This window comes from Heloderma suspectum, chromosome 5 (assembly GCF_057233095.1).
Source record: "Heloderma suspectum isolate Gila_16-S chromosome 5, 16-S_ref, whole genome shotgun sequence".
NCBI lineage: Eukaryota > Metazoa > Chordata > Lepidosauria > Squamata > Helodermatidae > Heloderma > Heloderma suspectum.
The window spans coordinates 230,710,880-230,726,402 of record NC_139462.1 but is presented as its reverse complement, the minus strand read 5'-3'; the positions used below and the strand labels follow the sequence as shown (position 1 = coordinate 230,726,402).

The following is a 15,523-nucleotide window of genomic DNA, read 5'->3' as shown; positions in this document are numbered from 1 at the left end:
GCAGAGACAAACAACAGAGGATGGTCACCCCACTTGGTTCTGAGTTTCTGGGAAGCATCTGGCTGCCCACTATGGGGAACAGGATGCTGGACTGGATGGGTCATTGGTCTGATCCAGCAGGGTGAGGACTGCAGACGCAATCCCAGAAAATACTGACCTAATTTCTCTATCCCGCCCTCTAGCGCATCCGTGTCCAGAGGGGTGCCACCCACACATTCCTAGGGCAAATCAGCAGAGGGTTTTGAAACGTTACCCTGGCAGTAGATCTGTGATTGCATATGGACATGCTACAGAAGTGTGGATTGCATGACAAGGTGGGGGTGCTGCTGCCCATGGAGACAAATGTCATCACGGCATCCACTGCACAGCTGCTGACGAAGCCTTTTTCTTTTAGCACCATTGGATGGAAGACTCCGCCCGGTGAAGGGCAGTCACAGTTGCCTTCAACTAAGCATCTTCTGCTTAATGCGGAGCGGGTTTTCAGAATCTCCCTTTCATTTCCTCCAGTTTCTTATCATCTTCACAATAAATCCTGTTGCTGGAATCCAGACTCTCTTCTTATCCCTACCTCGAATGTTGCCTGGGGTGGGGTCAGTGTTTGGAAAACTAAAAAGAAGCTCATGCTCTCGTGGTAACAACTTCCAGAGAATTCCAAAATCCATGTAGTGTAATACCTTTATTAGGCCAACTCAAAGATCACACACAATCTCGAGACCTTTTCATCAGGCAAAATACTATAAAAGAACAACAGGTGTTGTGTGAGGGGGTGGGAGAAACGGAAGACTGACTGCATGTTCAAGACATGATGTCTGTATGGTCAGAGTCTTAAGACAATGTGGTGGAGGAGGGTTTGCAGACATCCCAAATTGGACTCTGCCAGGTAACGTGAGGGGTTCAGGTTGTCTTGCCTGATGAAGAGATCTAGAGATCATTTTTGTGATCTTTGAGTTCGCGTAATAAATGTATTAGATTATATGGATTTCAGAATTTTTCTCATGGCCAACAAGGCTGCCTTTATGGTATAACTTTTGGAGAGGTTACTTACCACGCTGTTACCATGCAAGGCACCAGATTTAACTATATCAAGTGGAAATCCAACACGCTCTATCAGGTCTCTGTTGCAGAATTCCAGGGGGTGTATCAAGCCTAGAAGCCTGTATCAAATATTATACCCGTTTGTCAGGCATGGCTTCCCCCAAGGCATCTTGGGTATTGTGGCTTTGGGAGGCGGGTGAGCATCGTCCACTAGAGAGCCCTGGTCCCCCCCTCTCCAATAACAATAGTTCTCGGGGAGAAGGTCTGGCCATTTAAGCGCATAGTGTAGCTACACCCGTAGAATCTACAACTGCAGAGCTAGAAACGGATTCAATGTGTACTGTGGTGGACTGGGAGTTGGGAGATCCGGGTTCTAGTCCCTACTCAGCCATGGAAGCTCACTGGGTGACTTTGGGCCAGTCACAGACTTCAGCCCAACCCACCTCACAAGTTTGTTGTTGCGAGGATAAAATGGAGGAGGATTATGTACGCTGCCTTGGGTTCCTTAATGTAATAAAAATAAATAAATAGTTTCTTTCTCCCCACCTTCAACAACTATCCCCATCAGACATCTGTTTAAAAAACTTGAGAATTGGAGCTTCCAGGCAGCTTATTTTTAGGGCTTTGTTTCTTTACAGTAAAATTGCCTCCTTTTGGGTACCAGAGTTCCTAGGTCTTGAAGAGAACAGGAGAGGTGTATTCCCCCATCACAGCTCCTTTATGCTTCACATATCTGACCCTGTTCAATTTCCAGCTGATATGCAGCTGTACAGGACACCTGCCAGCCAACCCTACCATACAGTTAGGAGGTTCTTTCTATCATTTCATCTGCATCTACGTTCTTGGATCTGGGAACTGTAGCTTTCATTTAATGGTAAAGGTTTCCAGCCTGTGCAGGCTCCAAGTGTGTTATTTCATGGCATGAGGACTAGATACATGCTTTTAAAATTTTGAAATGGAACCTAAAAAGTCAAGCATCCAGATTTATCTTCCATATCCCAGTTGCACATATTAAATAAATCATAATTAATTACCTTAGCGTTACGGAGGAGCTCTCTTTTGAATGAACAGTACTGACTCAGTTTTGAGACACAGCCAAAAAGCCAGGCATCTTCATCCCCAGCTTCAACAAAGGTGGGAGAAAGTCACAGAAATGGGCTGAGAGCAATCAGGTAACACTAGATCAAGCAATTTCGTTTCTAATAGACTTCCTAAAATGCGTTCCCCAAAGGCAAAGATGGGGGTAAAAATTCAGCAAAATAGCGTGAGTGATATCTAGGAAGTTACCTGGTCAGATACCTGCAATGTGCTCCTATTGTTGCACTCCAGCCTTGACACCTGTCCTTAAGACAGTCATTAGCATGTAAGGTTATCTTTTGTTAAAAGAATAGAGATAGTAAGACTTTTGTTTCCAGCAAGTACAGCCCTCATCCCCAAGCTAGGGATGTACCTTTTCAACGGGGTGATTCACGGTGGGGGAGAGGCGCTCCGCACCTCCTCCCGAAATCCTAATCTGGCCAGCTCTGCTCCGTGGAAATTCCACGGAGCCGCCGGCCAGGGCCACCCGCAGCCGGACATCCAGCCGCTGGGCAGCCTTCCGGGGAAAAAAAAAACAGCATATGCGAATGGCGGCGGCTACGGCTGCCGCCATTTGCGTTCCCTTTCTTTCGCTGTTTTAGCCTACGTAAATATTTACGTAAGCTATTACGGTGAAAAAAAGGGGAATGCAAATAGCGTAGTGGGCACTATTTGCGTTCCTTTTTTTCCCGCCATGTCAGCCTACATAAATATTTACGTAAGCTATTACAGCGAAAAAAAGGGGAACACAAATAGCGTAGTGAGTGCTATTTGCGTTCCTTTTTTTCCCACTGTTTTAGCCTACATAAATATTTACGTCAGCTATTACGGCGAAAAAAAGGGGAACGCAAATAGCGCCCACTATGCTATTTGCATTCCCCTTTTTTTCGCCGTAATAGCTTACATAAATATTTACGTAGGCTAAAACAGTGGAAAAAAGGGAACGCAAATGGCGGCCGCCATAGCCACTGCCATTTGCGTACGCTGGTGTGTGTTTTTTTAGCTTGCCGTGATAGGCTACGTAAGTATTTACGTAGCCTGTCACGGCAAAGGCAGCTACACAAATGATGTGGTGGCTGCCATTTGCGTGGCTGCCTTTGCCATGATAGGCTATGTAAATACTTACATAGCCTATCATGGCAGCCTGGCCGGTTGCAAATGGTGGCTGCTATGGCGGCTGCCATTTGAGTTCGCAGCAGCCGGCCAAGAGACCAGCTGCCGCCGCTGGAGCCACCACCACCGGAACATCCGCCCCAGGTAAGCTTCGTCCCGGGGGGGGATTCCACGGAGGGGTGGGAGATGGGAGGCCGTTCCGCCATGGGTTTCGGGGGGCTGAATGCCAATGCATTCAGCCTCACTGAAATCCCTGGCAGAATTCTCCGCCATCCCTACCCCAAGCACCTTCTTTTGTTATACAGGATGAAAGTCCAGCTCAGTCTTTATCCCATAGCAAGTATCACTATTTCCAGTACCTGGGAGCCCTGTCCGATTCATCAAAGCTGTGATGTCACAGCCTTTCTCTGAACTGTATAAGAACTCTCAATTTTGGGCAACCAGGGTAACTGTACCCATCCCCCTCTTCCCAGAGGCATGAGGCCATGCTGCTGAAATCACTAGGTGCCTTCCCCACCCCACCAGGGGTAAGGTGCCACACTGATGCTGAAATCACTCCGAGTCTCTCCTCCCAGAGGAAAGGCTCCATACTGAAATCACGGAAGGACTCACCTCCTTCCTGCTGAAATCACGAGGCTCCTTGCTTGCGAGAGCAAGGTGCCATCACTGGGTGCTTCGCCGCCTATCGTCAAGGCTCCCTGCTTTCCTTCCTCTCCACTGGAGACCAGGAATAGCAACACACGCTAGTTCCTGTCTGTAGGAAAGGGCCTCAGCCCAAGGAAAGGTGTATTGCTCTTGAGGGCCTTAGTATTGCCCCCTCTTTCACCTCTTTGTGCGTGCGTGCGGTGTCTGCTTCAAGCCTTGGGAAGACTCCTTCTCACAGTCTCAAAAACTACTGGAGTTCAGATTCACCAAAAATGCAGCTAATTTCCCCATCAAGGCATAATTTGGCAAAGGCTGGAGCATCTCCCATTGGTGTGTGTTGACAATTTCATTTGGTCAGCTAATTTCCACAAAATCAGCTCATGCATTTGAATCTTTGTAAACCTCAGTAAATGTGCCATTGTGGAATTACACTCTCCAGCAGTGTCTGAGTGTGGATCTCTTTGGGTGGGAATCACCTTCTTAACCATAGACTCTCTATTTGCGAATGTTTAAAGATGCCATATAAGCAGATGTGTGGGTCATGTCAGAACGTGTGCAAGTTGTACGGAAGTCTAACTAGAGCACATCACATAACATTACTATTACCTAGATCAGGGGTGAGCAGAAGGTAAATTTCCATATGTTTTGGACTCAACTCCATCAGTCCCTGCCAGCATGGCCAATGGTCAAGCATGCTGGGAGTTGAAGTCCAAAACTTCTGGAGACAGTCTACCATCTGCACATCCCTTCTCTAGATAGAACTTGTTCTCTTTTCTCTGATTAGAATTTGGGCATGAGCTCCGGTTAAATGAGCAGAAATGCTACGAGAGAGAATTCCTTTGACTAGATAGGTTTTGTGGCTCAGCATGGAAGCTTTGCTTGCTTTCCAGTTTTTGGTTGGGGTCTTCTGACCCTGCAGCATTTAATGTAGGGAAAGACAGATACATACAATCTGAAAACCAAAAAAGTGACCTCACGCAGTAAAAGCAAAATAACCACTGAATAACAAGTGATTTCTCATGGCTTGTTATGCAAAGCAAGAATATTTTGAAACACACCATTACTGCAATCTGAAAAGCAAAATTTTGTGTAAAATCTTGCAAAATACATGCCTGTTTTTTCCATTACATTGCACAAAATTAGGCTTGCTAACTAACTGAGCCACTCCCACGAGTACTTTTAGTTAGACCAACACATCTTTCTAAAATATCGAAAGCAAGCTTTCAAGTTACAGTTCTGGTTTAGGAGCAAGCTTAAAAGAAATGGACCAGCTACGGCTAGGCTAGGCTGATGCTTCCCAAGTGGAGCCCCCAAATGGCATTTGGCCCTCTGGTGGAAAGAGGTTCTGAAAGGGATTCCTTAGGCTGTAAGGTCAGGTTAGAAATATGCAAAACCTCACTGCAGATTTTTAAAAATCGACAAATGCAAAAAACTCCCAGGACATGCTAGAATATTAAGTACATTTGGATAGCAGGAAGGTACAATCATATTCTACCAGCCAGATGAGGTCAGTAAGTCTGTGATAATTTGTTCGTGGTGTTAATTGACGCTGGTGAGGCAGAGAAGGGTGCCTTAAGCTCCGGCACGGACCCTTGGGTTTGTTGAGCTGCGTGTTGCTGTTATTCTTCAACAGCCGTCAGCGCCGCGGTGGAATAGGACGATGGGAAGTAGTGCTCCACGTGCACGTGTGGTGGGGTCTCCACTCCATGGTGTCTAGAGTTGCGTTTTGTTTGGGAGTTGCTGGGGCTGTTTGCCCGCTAGGATTGAGAAGGAACAGAAGAGGAAAAAAATGTAAACATCTTCTCATGCTTCCATTCAGCAATTCATTTCTAAAAACAGACACCACATAGCTTAGACTCCCCCCTGAGTGGAAACACCCTAGATACTAACAGTTAATTCAATTCCCCGAGGGTGGATTTTTAATGTAGCCAAAATGGCACCATCGGGTAAGAGAGAGAGAGAGAGAGAGATCAGCAGGCTTGGTGGAACACCAGGGTGTGCAGAATTATAAAATAAACTTACAGCACAATCCTATGCATGTTTAGACATATAGAAGCCCTACAACTCCCAGCATTCCCCAGTCAGCCATGCTGGCTGGGGAATGCTGGAAGCTGTGAGACTTTCTGCCTAAACATGCTTAGGATTGTGCCATTAAGAAATCAGGGGGGTGGGAGCCAAAAATAAGGACTGAGTAGGTTTGTGGCTATAAAATGCTGGCTGAGCATTGAGAGGGGAAAATACCTGAGAAAAGATGTAAGGAATAGTATCCTGGAAAAGGGCCTGGTTAGCGGGCTGGCACCCTGAACAGGAGGACGCCATACTGCAACATTTTGTTGCAGGTCCCTCTTGCCAGCCTCTAACCTAATTTCCCCAACCTGGTGCCCTTCAGTTGCGTTCGACTGCAACTCCCATCATCACCTCCAGTCAGCAGGCAGCCCAACCCATTTGGGGGCCACTAGGTTGGGGGAAGCTGCTAGTGCCCTCTTCTGGCAACAGCTGCGAATTATTTATTTATTTATTTATTTATTTATTCATTTCATTTCTATACCGCCCAATAGCCGAAGCTCTCTGGGCGGTTCACAATTAACCCCTCCTGAGCGCGTTTCAAAGTGGCTTCTGGATTCTTCCATTAATTTGCTCATTGGTAGGTTAAGTTGTCACTGCAGTTGTTGAAATGTATTTGGAAAGCCAATCATATATGATCAGGGCCAAACTAGAGGCGACACTGTTCACACCTTCAGCCCTGGTATACTTGCTTTTTAAAACGTGAATAGCTGGCGGGAGGGGGCGATTAAGAGCCAGATCAGAACTGGGGGGTGGGCTTGCTGTAGTCCTGATCCAAACCAGGGGCTTGCTATTGGCAGTGGGAGGAAACCTTATGGCATGACCTCTACAGTAGGGGCTTCCTGTGCAGTGGGCAGCTCTGAGAGTGGCAGAAGCTCAGCTAAGGCAGCTGTCCCAGGTGTGCAAACGCATCAGTGGGCCTGCACCTGTTGAATTTTTTCTTGCCATGCAACCATGTAAGCCTCAGATTCCCGCCCGGGGCTGGAGGGGCAGGGAGGAGGTTGGCAATGCTAAAGAATTGACTCACATTCTCAGCTGATAATCTAGGAGACCTCTGGAGGAACTGAGTGCTCACGATGGTTACAGAAAATGAATGCAACGCCTCAGGGAAGCCCACTTACTCCCCCACTTTGGCTGGCAAATGGCTCACCTGCAGGGGGTGGCATTTCACGGAGGTCAGCGGAGAATCTTGCATGAAGTTGAGCACTGTCACCTGGGCAGAACAATCCCTTATGGGCTGTGGAGGAAAATGATTAATCAGAATTAAGCTCGAGTCTCTAAGCCTTACACTCCCCTTCTCTATCTACCCCAGTTCCTGCTGGACCTCCTTGAGTTGCCAGCTGACCAGAGAATAAGGCCTGATCTGCTCCTGCACCTTTGAGAGCACCATGATCTAAAGAAAGTCTGGAGTTGGAGCTTCTGAACGCCAAGAAGCCGAACATAATCACCTGCACATCATGGTGGCCAGCCAAACAGTTGGCAATCCTAAGTACACCATTGAAATCCCTGCATAATGTAGCTCATTTCTTCCTTTCATTCATTACATCAGTCTGAAAAATCCCAAATAAACATGTGTGCATGTATAGAGACAGACACAGACTAAATTGTGACTGCCATGACAGCTTAATAGAAGAACCCTGGCTGGGTTCACACAACATGACAAGCCAGAATACAGTCTGAGTATCCTTTGAGTGTGGTTTGTTGTTGAACTGTGGGTTGTGTTGTGTGAACCCAGCCACGCTAACAAACCATGGTTTGTTAACCACGAACAGCCCACAAAAAGAACCCATGGTTTGTTGCTGGGTGGTGAACTGTGGGTTGTTCATGGTTAACAAAACCATGTTCATGGTTTGTTAGCATGGCTGGGTTCACACGACACCCCACAATTCAACAACTACCCATGGTTCAATGACAACCACACTCAACCCATACTCTGGCTTGTCGTGTACTGTGAACCAGGTCTCTATGTTCAGAGGCAGTATACCTCTGAATACCAGATGGTGAGCGACAAAATTAGGGGAAGAACCCATGCTGGTGGCCTTCCCAGAGGCCTCTGAGTGGCAATTGGCAGAGACATAATGCTGGAGTACCCTTGAAATAATCCAGCAGGGATTATTGACCCTTGAAATAATACAGCAGGGCTCTTCTTATGTTCCTGTGACGGAGTCTGTAAAATGTTCAGCTCAGATCCTGTTCATTCTAACAGGGCTAGATTAGGCAGACCCATAGAGGGATTGTGCCCCATATCTTGAAGGAAGATGCACAGGTATTCTGGTGCAGGAGCAGAAATGTGTTTTGGGATGTGACCAAATCAAATACATAATTCACTATTTATTATTATGATCCACATTAGATGTAGATCCAAGGGGGGGAAATCCAGTTACATGTTCCATCTCAGTCTTTGGATAAAACACAGCAAGGTATTGCGATTGAACTTTTAATAGATAATCAGTTTAATATCACCTACATGGTGGTCTCGTTTGCTAAAGCAGCTAAGCAGCCACATCTGCATTTTTTAACATATGCTATTATTGACTGAACTGAATTAACATGGGTAGCAATTAACACTGATACAGATCCTTAATTATGGTATTTTAACCTTGATTTTAATCATGACCAGTGTTATGAATAATGCATATTATAATGCTTGATAGTTTATGTAACGCGGGGGTGTTGAACCTCTTTCAGCCCAAGAGCCAAATTCCATTTTGGAGCAGCAATCAGCTGCATTCCAGGGATGGGCGGGGTCAGAGGAAAAAGGGGCATTGCCAACACACACAAAAAGCCGTGCATTTTAGCTTAAAGCTCTCGCTGCCAGGAGAAGCATTTCAACCCTTTAGAATGGAGGGAAAACGTCACAAAAGCTGGGAAACCACCAAATGATAGGTAGTCAGGGAAAAGGGGGCGTGGCTATCTGAGGACCCTAGGAGGGCAGGATTTGGCCCTTGGGCACCTTGGAGAGCTCCTTTAGAGTTCTGAATGGTTCCGACTAAAACCCGGAACGGATTCACCGCCCCACTGACATCAGAGCCACCAGCCTCCACTGGCCAATATACTCCCCCCCCCCACTTACTCCTTTTGTCTTGTATTTGCAGTCTCCAATCCTGTAACTGTCCGTTTTGTGACAGTGGGTCTCTCTGATGGTGAAGTTCATGCTGAAATGAATCCCCCAGCGAAACCTCTTTGTAACAGGGGCAAAAAAGAGAGAGATTATTAGTCTTAGTTTTACAGTGTACATGGCACTTTATCATCGCATATGAAAAAATGGTCCCCTGCTCCAAGGAGCTTACAATCCGCATTTTGACACTGGGGAATGGAGAATAAGAAAGGGGGGGGGACAGGAGAAACAAAGGTGATGGGGGTGAAGCCAAATGGTATTGCAGCTAGGTCATTGCAGCAGTGCGGGAGGAGCAGTGAACTGTCACCACCCATGCCAGGAGGGCCTGCTGCAGCCACCTCCAGCGGGTGCTCCAGAGAGCCCCGCCAGCTGCTCTCCTGCTGTACAGGGGAGCTCCTGGGACACGCCTCCCGTGCCGGACTCTGAGGAAGGACCCCCTCAGAACCAAGCATTTTGGCTGGGTGGTCTCTCTGAAGAGCCATGCTGGCTGGTTCCTCTGGCTGTGTGGCTTGGTGGTAGAGGTAAGGGGGAAGGGGGGGCGGTGATGTGGTAAACGTGGAATGGATGATGTCGGAAGGCGAGACGTGACACAGGAAGGTGTGGGAAGCATGAAGTGGCGGTGGGAAGGGGGTTGAGGGGCTCATGATGTGGTGGTGCATATTCTCTCTTGCCTCAGGCACCTGGAGAACTTGCACCGGGGCTGTTGGACAGTACATAACAAACATTTCTCCTTTCTCCCCACTCCCACGGGGAGCCCTGTTGCCATTCCAGGCTTCTACCTTCCTGATCTCTTACAGCAAAACCCCCAAAGCAAAACACTGATTCCCAACCCAGATTTTTTAAAAAATAATATGAGCATGTGCAGTTTTGCATTTTAAATTCACTTAAACCATAGCACCATCATGTCTACAGGAATAAAATGGAGTTTGCTTCTGATTACTGGGGAATAAGCATGATTTTGTTTCAATTTTTGTTTTTTAAAGTAAAAATAATGAAGTGAGGATCTGAAACCACAGACATGCCTGTCTGGCTGCCCCAACTATGAACTGGCTCCCCAGGGTTTCAAACAGGTGACTTTCCCAGCCATACCCAAAGATGTCGAGGGTTGAATCTGGGGTCTTCTGCGTGTAAAACGTGTGCTCTGATGCTGATCTACAGCCCTTCCCAGTTAAGGTTGTGTTTTGTTTCATTTTCAATTGACATCCATTTTGCCATTCCCAAACTTTTCAGCAACATTCTGATCTGCCCTAGGTTTGCTTTAAAAAAGAAAGAAGATCACTGTTTTAAACTCTGATTTTGCAGTGGAATGTTAGACAAGAAATAACAGATCAAGATGAACTTCAGAGTTTGGTGGTGAACAAAGAAGCAAAAAAATAAATACATCTAACTCCAAATATTGTACTAAATTTTCAAGAGAAAAAGAAATGCAGTCAGACAAGCTGACCTCATCTCCACACTGGGGGAAAAAATCACTGACTGAATGTTTGTCTGCCGTACAACTATGAAAAGCACAACAGCCAAGCCACATACAAAAGTGGCAACCCTATTCCCACCAGAACATACACATCAATTACTCCCAATACCAACCAGCCTGGGATTTATGATCAAGCTTTTGGGGTATAGGCAAGCCCTTTCTCTGTTTTCTGATATTGTAGTCATGGTTCGTATTTTATTGTGTAGTTGTAATTTTAGAGTTATGATTATGATCGTGTTCATGTGTTGCATTGGGTTTATATCAGTTGTTAGCCACTCCTTGCAAAGAAGGGCAATACAGAAATATAAACAAATAACTAAATAAAATACTTATCATTAGTATTCATTGTTGTTGTTGTTGTTATTTGCAGAGCACTATGAATATACATAGTGCTTTATAGAGCAACATAAGCATGGGGAAGAGGCGGGAGGGGTCATCACTGAGAACATACAGTCTAAAACCTTCCTTTCCAGTCTTTTAGAGGAGAATGCAAAAAGAGTGGAGAGGGGAATTCGCTCGCTTTTATGCACAGGATGAACAAGAACAAGGCTTCTTCCCTAACTGGGCCCCCACCCAGGTCTTCTTCAGAATTGTCCAGGAGGTTTTTGGCAACCTAGGAAGCGTGAGCTCATGTGTATCCAGTGGGACAGTAAAATGGAAGTTTCATGTTTTCTACAATGCAGTAAAGCAGAACAATCGCAACTTGATATGAAAAGCAGAGTTCATGCCAGTGCTGTGAAAAAACAACCACAAGAAAGAGTCTTATTAGGGGCCATTAAAGGCTAACAGATTTATTATGGCATCAGTTTAGGCCTTGAAAATCTGTTTGGCTTTCGGTTCCCTGAGAGTCTTTGTTGTTGTTTTTGCTGCAGCAAACTAAAATGGTGACCCCTCTGGGAGTTCTTAAAAATCAAAGCAACCTATTGATGCACAGGGTTTTCTGTGGGAACAGGGACTATCCTGACACATCCCTGCTCATCACCATTGTCCCGCCAATGCTACCACCTCAGCTGCCCAAAGTTCTCCTGCTGCTCCTTCACAGACTTTGCCTATTGCCCCTTTCTCTCCTTATCCCTGTGGAAGCCCATCCCTGAAAACGTACATGTCCCTTGCCACCTTTCCCTCTTCCTTAAAAGCAGTCACTGCTGTGAAGATGTGGCTCAGCAGTTCATCCAGCGGTGGCCCAAGACATTCTTGTGCCTGGAGTGGAGCCCAAAAGGTGCCCCCTCCGCCACCAGGGCCAAGACTTCAAAAGGCTTCACTGCACCATTCAGACACCAGTTCCTGCCTTCATCTATCACCACCTAGGTGCTGACTGAGGCAGGACACTTCGCTCTTCTAATGGCAGGCTAGCCTATTCTTCCCTTGCTACCCCTCTGTTAGCCTCCACTCCCCCTGTCAAAATGCAGGCTGTAAACCTCTCCAGGTGGGGATCTCTTTTTTGTTTACAAAACGCTGTAAAACACCGTGGACATAATCATCATTTCAATGGGGTGTGCATAGGCAAACGTCCCAGTGGGTTGGGCCACTTTGTGCCTTCTCCATGTGATGAGTACTCTGAGGGTGCAGGGTTCGTTTTTTGAGGGGAGGGGGGAATGAGGTCACTGGAGGCTTGTGGCATTTTTGTAGCACACATATATAAAGGGTTGGATCCAGATTTACATAGGATCATATCGGAAGCAAACTTCCCAACCCTTCCTTCCTACAACAGTCCCTCCAGCCCCCTGAAAGTGCTACACGGAGTCAGGAGACCCTGCTGAATGGGGTGATCAGTGCAGGGAGGGGAGTCCCCCCCAGTGGGCAGAGTCTTGTAGTATCTTAAAGACTAACGTATTTATTATGCCATAAACTTCCATGGACTATAGTCCATCAGATGTATGAATTGTTTTCCTGAGTTAGAAGTACACACACACACATGGTTGGATGGGGGATTGTAATCAGTGAAATCATAGGGAAATTAAATGCAGAAAACAGAGGCAGTGATAATTACCTTATTAACATATATACAGGTTGAGCATAGACTGGGATTCACAGCATTAACACTCCAACAGATATGGCTCCCCCGGTAGGTTTCTAGGGGCCTTGGCACCCTAAAGATGCTTCGAGAGCTACGAATAAGCTCTCCCATCTCCAGCTTGATCTTGCCTGGGGGTGCTTCTAGACAAGGCTATTATTGTGCAATAGTGCTGCCTTGTTTTTTACTTTGCAATTGTGCTACCTTGTTAACAGAATTTTACAGGGGGTCCAGGTGCCATCATTTTCTATTTGTAACCCGCCCAGGATTCTTCCATCTTTTTTCTTCCCAGAAAAGTATCTGTTAAGGAAGGAAAGGCGGAATAGCTGCACAATGCTTTTCGACTGGGATTGTTAGCTAAGTTCCCAGCGGCAACTTCCCCAAACTCCTTGCATTTTCCCAGACTTTAAATTAACACAGTCCTTAGGGGAGGGGCAGAAGGGGGTAGGCATCCTTGATATTGACCTAGAAGAGCCAGGTAACAGCTATTGCCGATCACAAGAACTGCCAAACTAAACTTGTTCAGCCAAGGTTTGGCTTCCCACAAAATCCTGAATCTTTTACAATGAGATATCATTAAACTGTAAACTGTAAGAGGTCCCTGAAAGGTCGTTTAGATCAACCACAAGACTCATTACAATATTTACCGTTTTGTGGGTGTTTCTGAGCTTCAGGAGCTTGAAGACAGTTTGCCCTTCAGTTCCTTGGTTGTACTCTTCGACCGCCATCCGGGCTACATCGCGGGGGAGGAGGGCTGAGGGAGCTTCCAATACTGGAGAAATTGACCCAAAGACTCCAAGTGTCGCCAACATTACACCCCAAAGTAACAGCTCCATAGCTAATCTGCTCTGCTGTCTGAGCAAGAGAACCGTGTCGTAGCTTTTTATTCAGAAATAAATAACTGGGCAGAAAGCCCGCCGGGAGTCTGTGAACTCGCTCAACTTGCCAAACACCACATCCTCTGGAAACAACACTCAATTCACTTGGGATCTCACTGTAACACTACGATAACATGTATGGCTTTCAGTTTCCATATGAGCAGATACAAGAAAGAGAGAAAGATTCCTTATGTTCTGAATCCAAATCTTCTTGGGAAGGAATATTTATACAGCTGGATCAACATGGTAGCAAAAGCAAAAGAAAAAAAAAAGCAGCCAAAAAAAGTATTGGCAATAAACCCCCAGATACAGGGAATAGTTTAGGGTTTCTCTCCCTTTCTCTACTCCACTGCAGGAGGGTTTCAGTTGATCCAAAGCAAAATAGTACAGAAAGTGTAGGCAAGTTTGAGATTTTTCCATTTTGGAAATATTAGCCTCAAAAGCCATTTATCTCAGCCTACTTGGAAAGCAGCCTTTTGTTTTCACATACAAATACTGTAAATCTCCCACTGTTCCATACAATCTATTTCTCTCAGTACTATCATTTCCAGAGGTTTAAAATGTAAGTATATTGCAGTAGGTTGACTAGAGGTGCCAGCAAAGCACTTTATGCACCACCAGTCTACAAGCCCAACAGGAATCCATCGGAGGGAATGTTCCAGTATTACATTGTAGAAATTACGGCCAAGATCTAAATAAAGCAGGCTTCTCCAGGCAGGTGTCCTCCATATATATTGGACACCCCCCCCCCATCATTCCCAGCAAACCATTGCTGGGATCAGCCTTCCCCACTGGATCATGCAGCCCCAAGGGGGCATGCTTTTCCTCAAACGGCAGCCCCCCATGGCAAACTGGTTTTAATTTCATTTTTTATTATATTTCTATACTGCCCCATAGCTGAAGCTCTCTGGGCGGTTCACAAAAATTTAAAAAACACTAAAATACATTATATAAAGTATAAATCCAGTCACATAATGACATAGAACAAATAGCAAACACAACAACTGCTATTGTTGCTGTTGCTGCTGTTAACATCGTTGTTGGTTTTATTGTTAGTTTTTATTGTTGGTTTTATTGTTATTATCACTTTAAATATTTTAATTGTTTTTATGTATTTTATTGTTGTGAGCTGCCTTGGGAGGACTTCTGCCCTGAAAGGCAGCCAAGAAATATTTTTAAATAAATAAATTATATTAAACAACATATATCTAAAACAATTTAAAACAATCTTCCAGAGACAATCAAAGAGACTCCTTATATGATGCCAAATGCCTGAGAGAAGAGGGCAGCTTTAGCCAGGCATCAAAAAGATGACAGTGTTGGCGCCAGGCGGGCTTTGTCAGGAAGATTATTCCATAAACGGGGAGCCACTACTGAGAAGGCCCTCTCCCTTGTTGCCACCCTCTGAGCCTCCCTCGGAGGAGTCCCCCCGAGGAAGGCCTTAGATGCAGAGCATAGTGTATGGGTTGGTTGTACAGGAAGCACTTAGTTTGGTGCGGGTGGTGAAAGGAAGAGAACCTGCAGCGCCTGCCTGCTGTCTGATTCCTCCTTCTTGGCCCGCATGCCACGAACGCTGGTGGTGGATGGTAGGGTCAGGAGCTCACCATCTTGCAACTGAGATTGGTTACTCACGGAAGTTTATGGGTCCTTTACATGACGTCATCAATCTCCAGCCCCTCTCCTGTGGCTTCTGACCATTTCTGTGGCTTAATTTGAAACAGAAATAATGAGCTAACAAAAAGAAGCGCTTTGTATCTGGTTGAATTTGTCTGTGAAAAGAGGAAATGGTGCTATAACAACAGTTCCATCTAGTGGCTGTATAATGAAACATACAGAACTCACAGATAAAGGGAAAAAGGGAAAGTGCATGTAAAGAGCTGATCTTAATCCCACAAAGAATATGGAAGCAGAAGCCCTGGTAAAATCACGGGATAAAAAGCCTCTGTGTGGAGAAGCCCCTGGAGTGGATTGGCAGGGAAGTCAGTGACTACAGTGCCGCAGCCATGTGAGAAGCCTGCTTTTAGGAGCCTCAAATTGAACTGAAGTGAAAACAAAGGAGAGAGATCTCATTCCGATGGGTCCACCCCTTTGTCCCCACCCCCTTC

The 15,523-nt window shown here is 45.8% G+C and overlaps 1 protein-coding gene across 3 annotated transcripts; it reads right to left on the bottom strand.

Moving 5' to 3' along the window:
- Nucleotides 1-2,001: 2,001 nt before the first annotated feature.
- LOC146345271 (cathelicidin-2-like) lies at nucleotides 2,002-15,075 on the bottom strand. Of its 3 annotated transcripts, none has more exons than XM_084859523.1 (5): nucleotides 15,051-15,075; nucleotides 10,142-10,308; nucleotides 9,008-9,113; nucleotides 7,085-7,171; nucleotides 4,727-5,627 (listed from the first exon to the last, which is right to left on the bottom strand). In XM_084859523.1, the coding sequence occupies exons 2-5, from the start codon at nucleotides 10,240-10,242 to the stop codon at nucleotides 5,490-5,492; spliced, it is 432 nt and encodes a 143-aa protein (XP_084715649.1). In that variant the 5' UTR covers nucleotides 10,243-10,308; nucleotides 15,051-15,075; the 3' UTR covers nucleotides 4,727-5,489. The 3 variants fall into 3 exon arrangements, with proteins under 3 accessions (XP_084715647.1, XP_084715649.1, XP_084715648.1); XM_084859522.1 differs by lacking the exon at nucleotides 15,051-15,075 and adding an exon at nucleotides 13,188-13,280; XM_084859521.1 differs by lacking the exons at nucleotides 10,142-10,308; nucleotides 15,051-15,075 and adding an exon at nucleotides 13,188-13,397 and having other exon boundaries at nucleotides 2,002-5,627; nucleotides 9,008-9,115.
- Between the last annotated feature and the right edge of the window lie 448 nt (nucleotides 15,076-15,523).

Excerpts from the sequence above, each read along its gene's own strand:
- LOC146345271 (XM_084859521.1), bottom strand. The coding sequence starts at position 13,376 with ATGGAGCTGTTACTTTGGGGTGTAATGTTGGCGACACTTGGAGTCTTT. Across the intron at positions 7,172-9,007 it reads GCAAATACAAGACAAAAGGA|CCCATAAGGGATTGTTCTGC; the intron begins GTAAGTGGGGGG and ends TTTCCTCCACAG. Across the intron at positions 5,628-7,084 it reads TGAAATGCCACCCCCTGCAG|CGGGCAAACAGCCCCAGCAA; the intron begins GTGAGCCATTTG and ends TCTCAATCCTAG.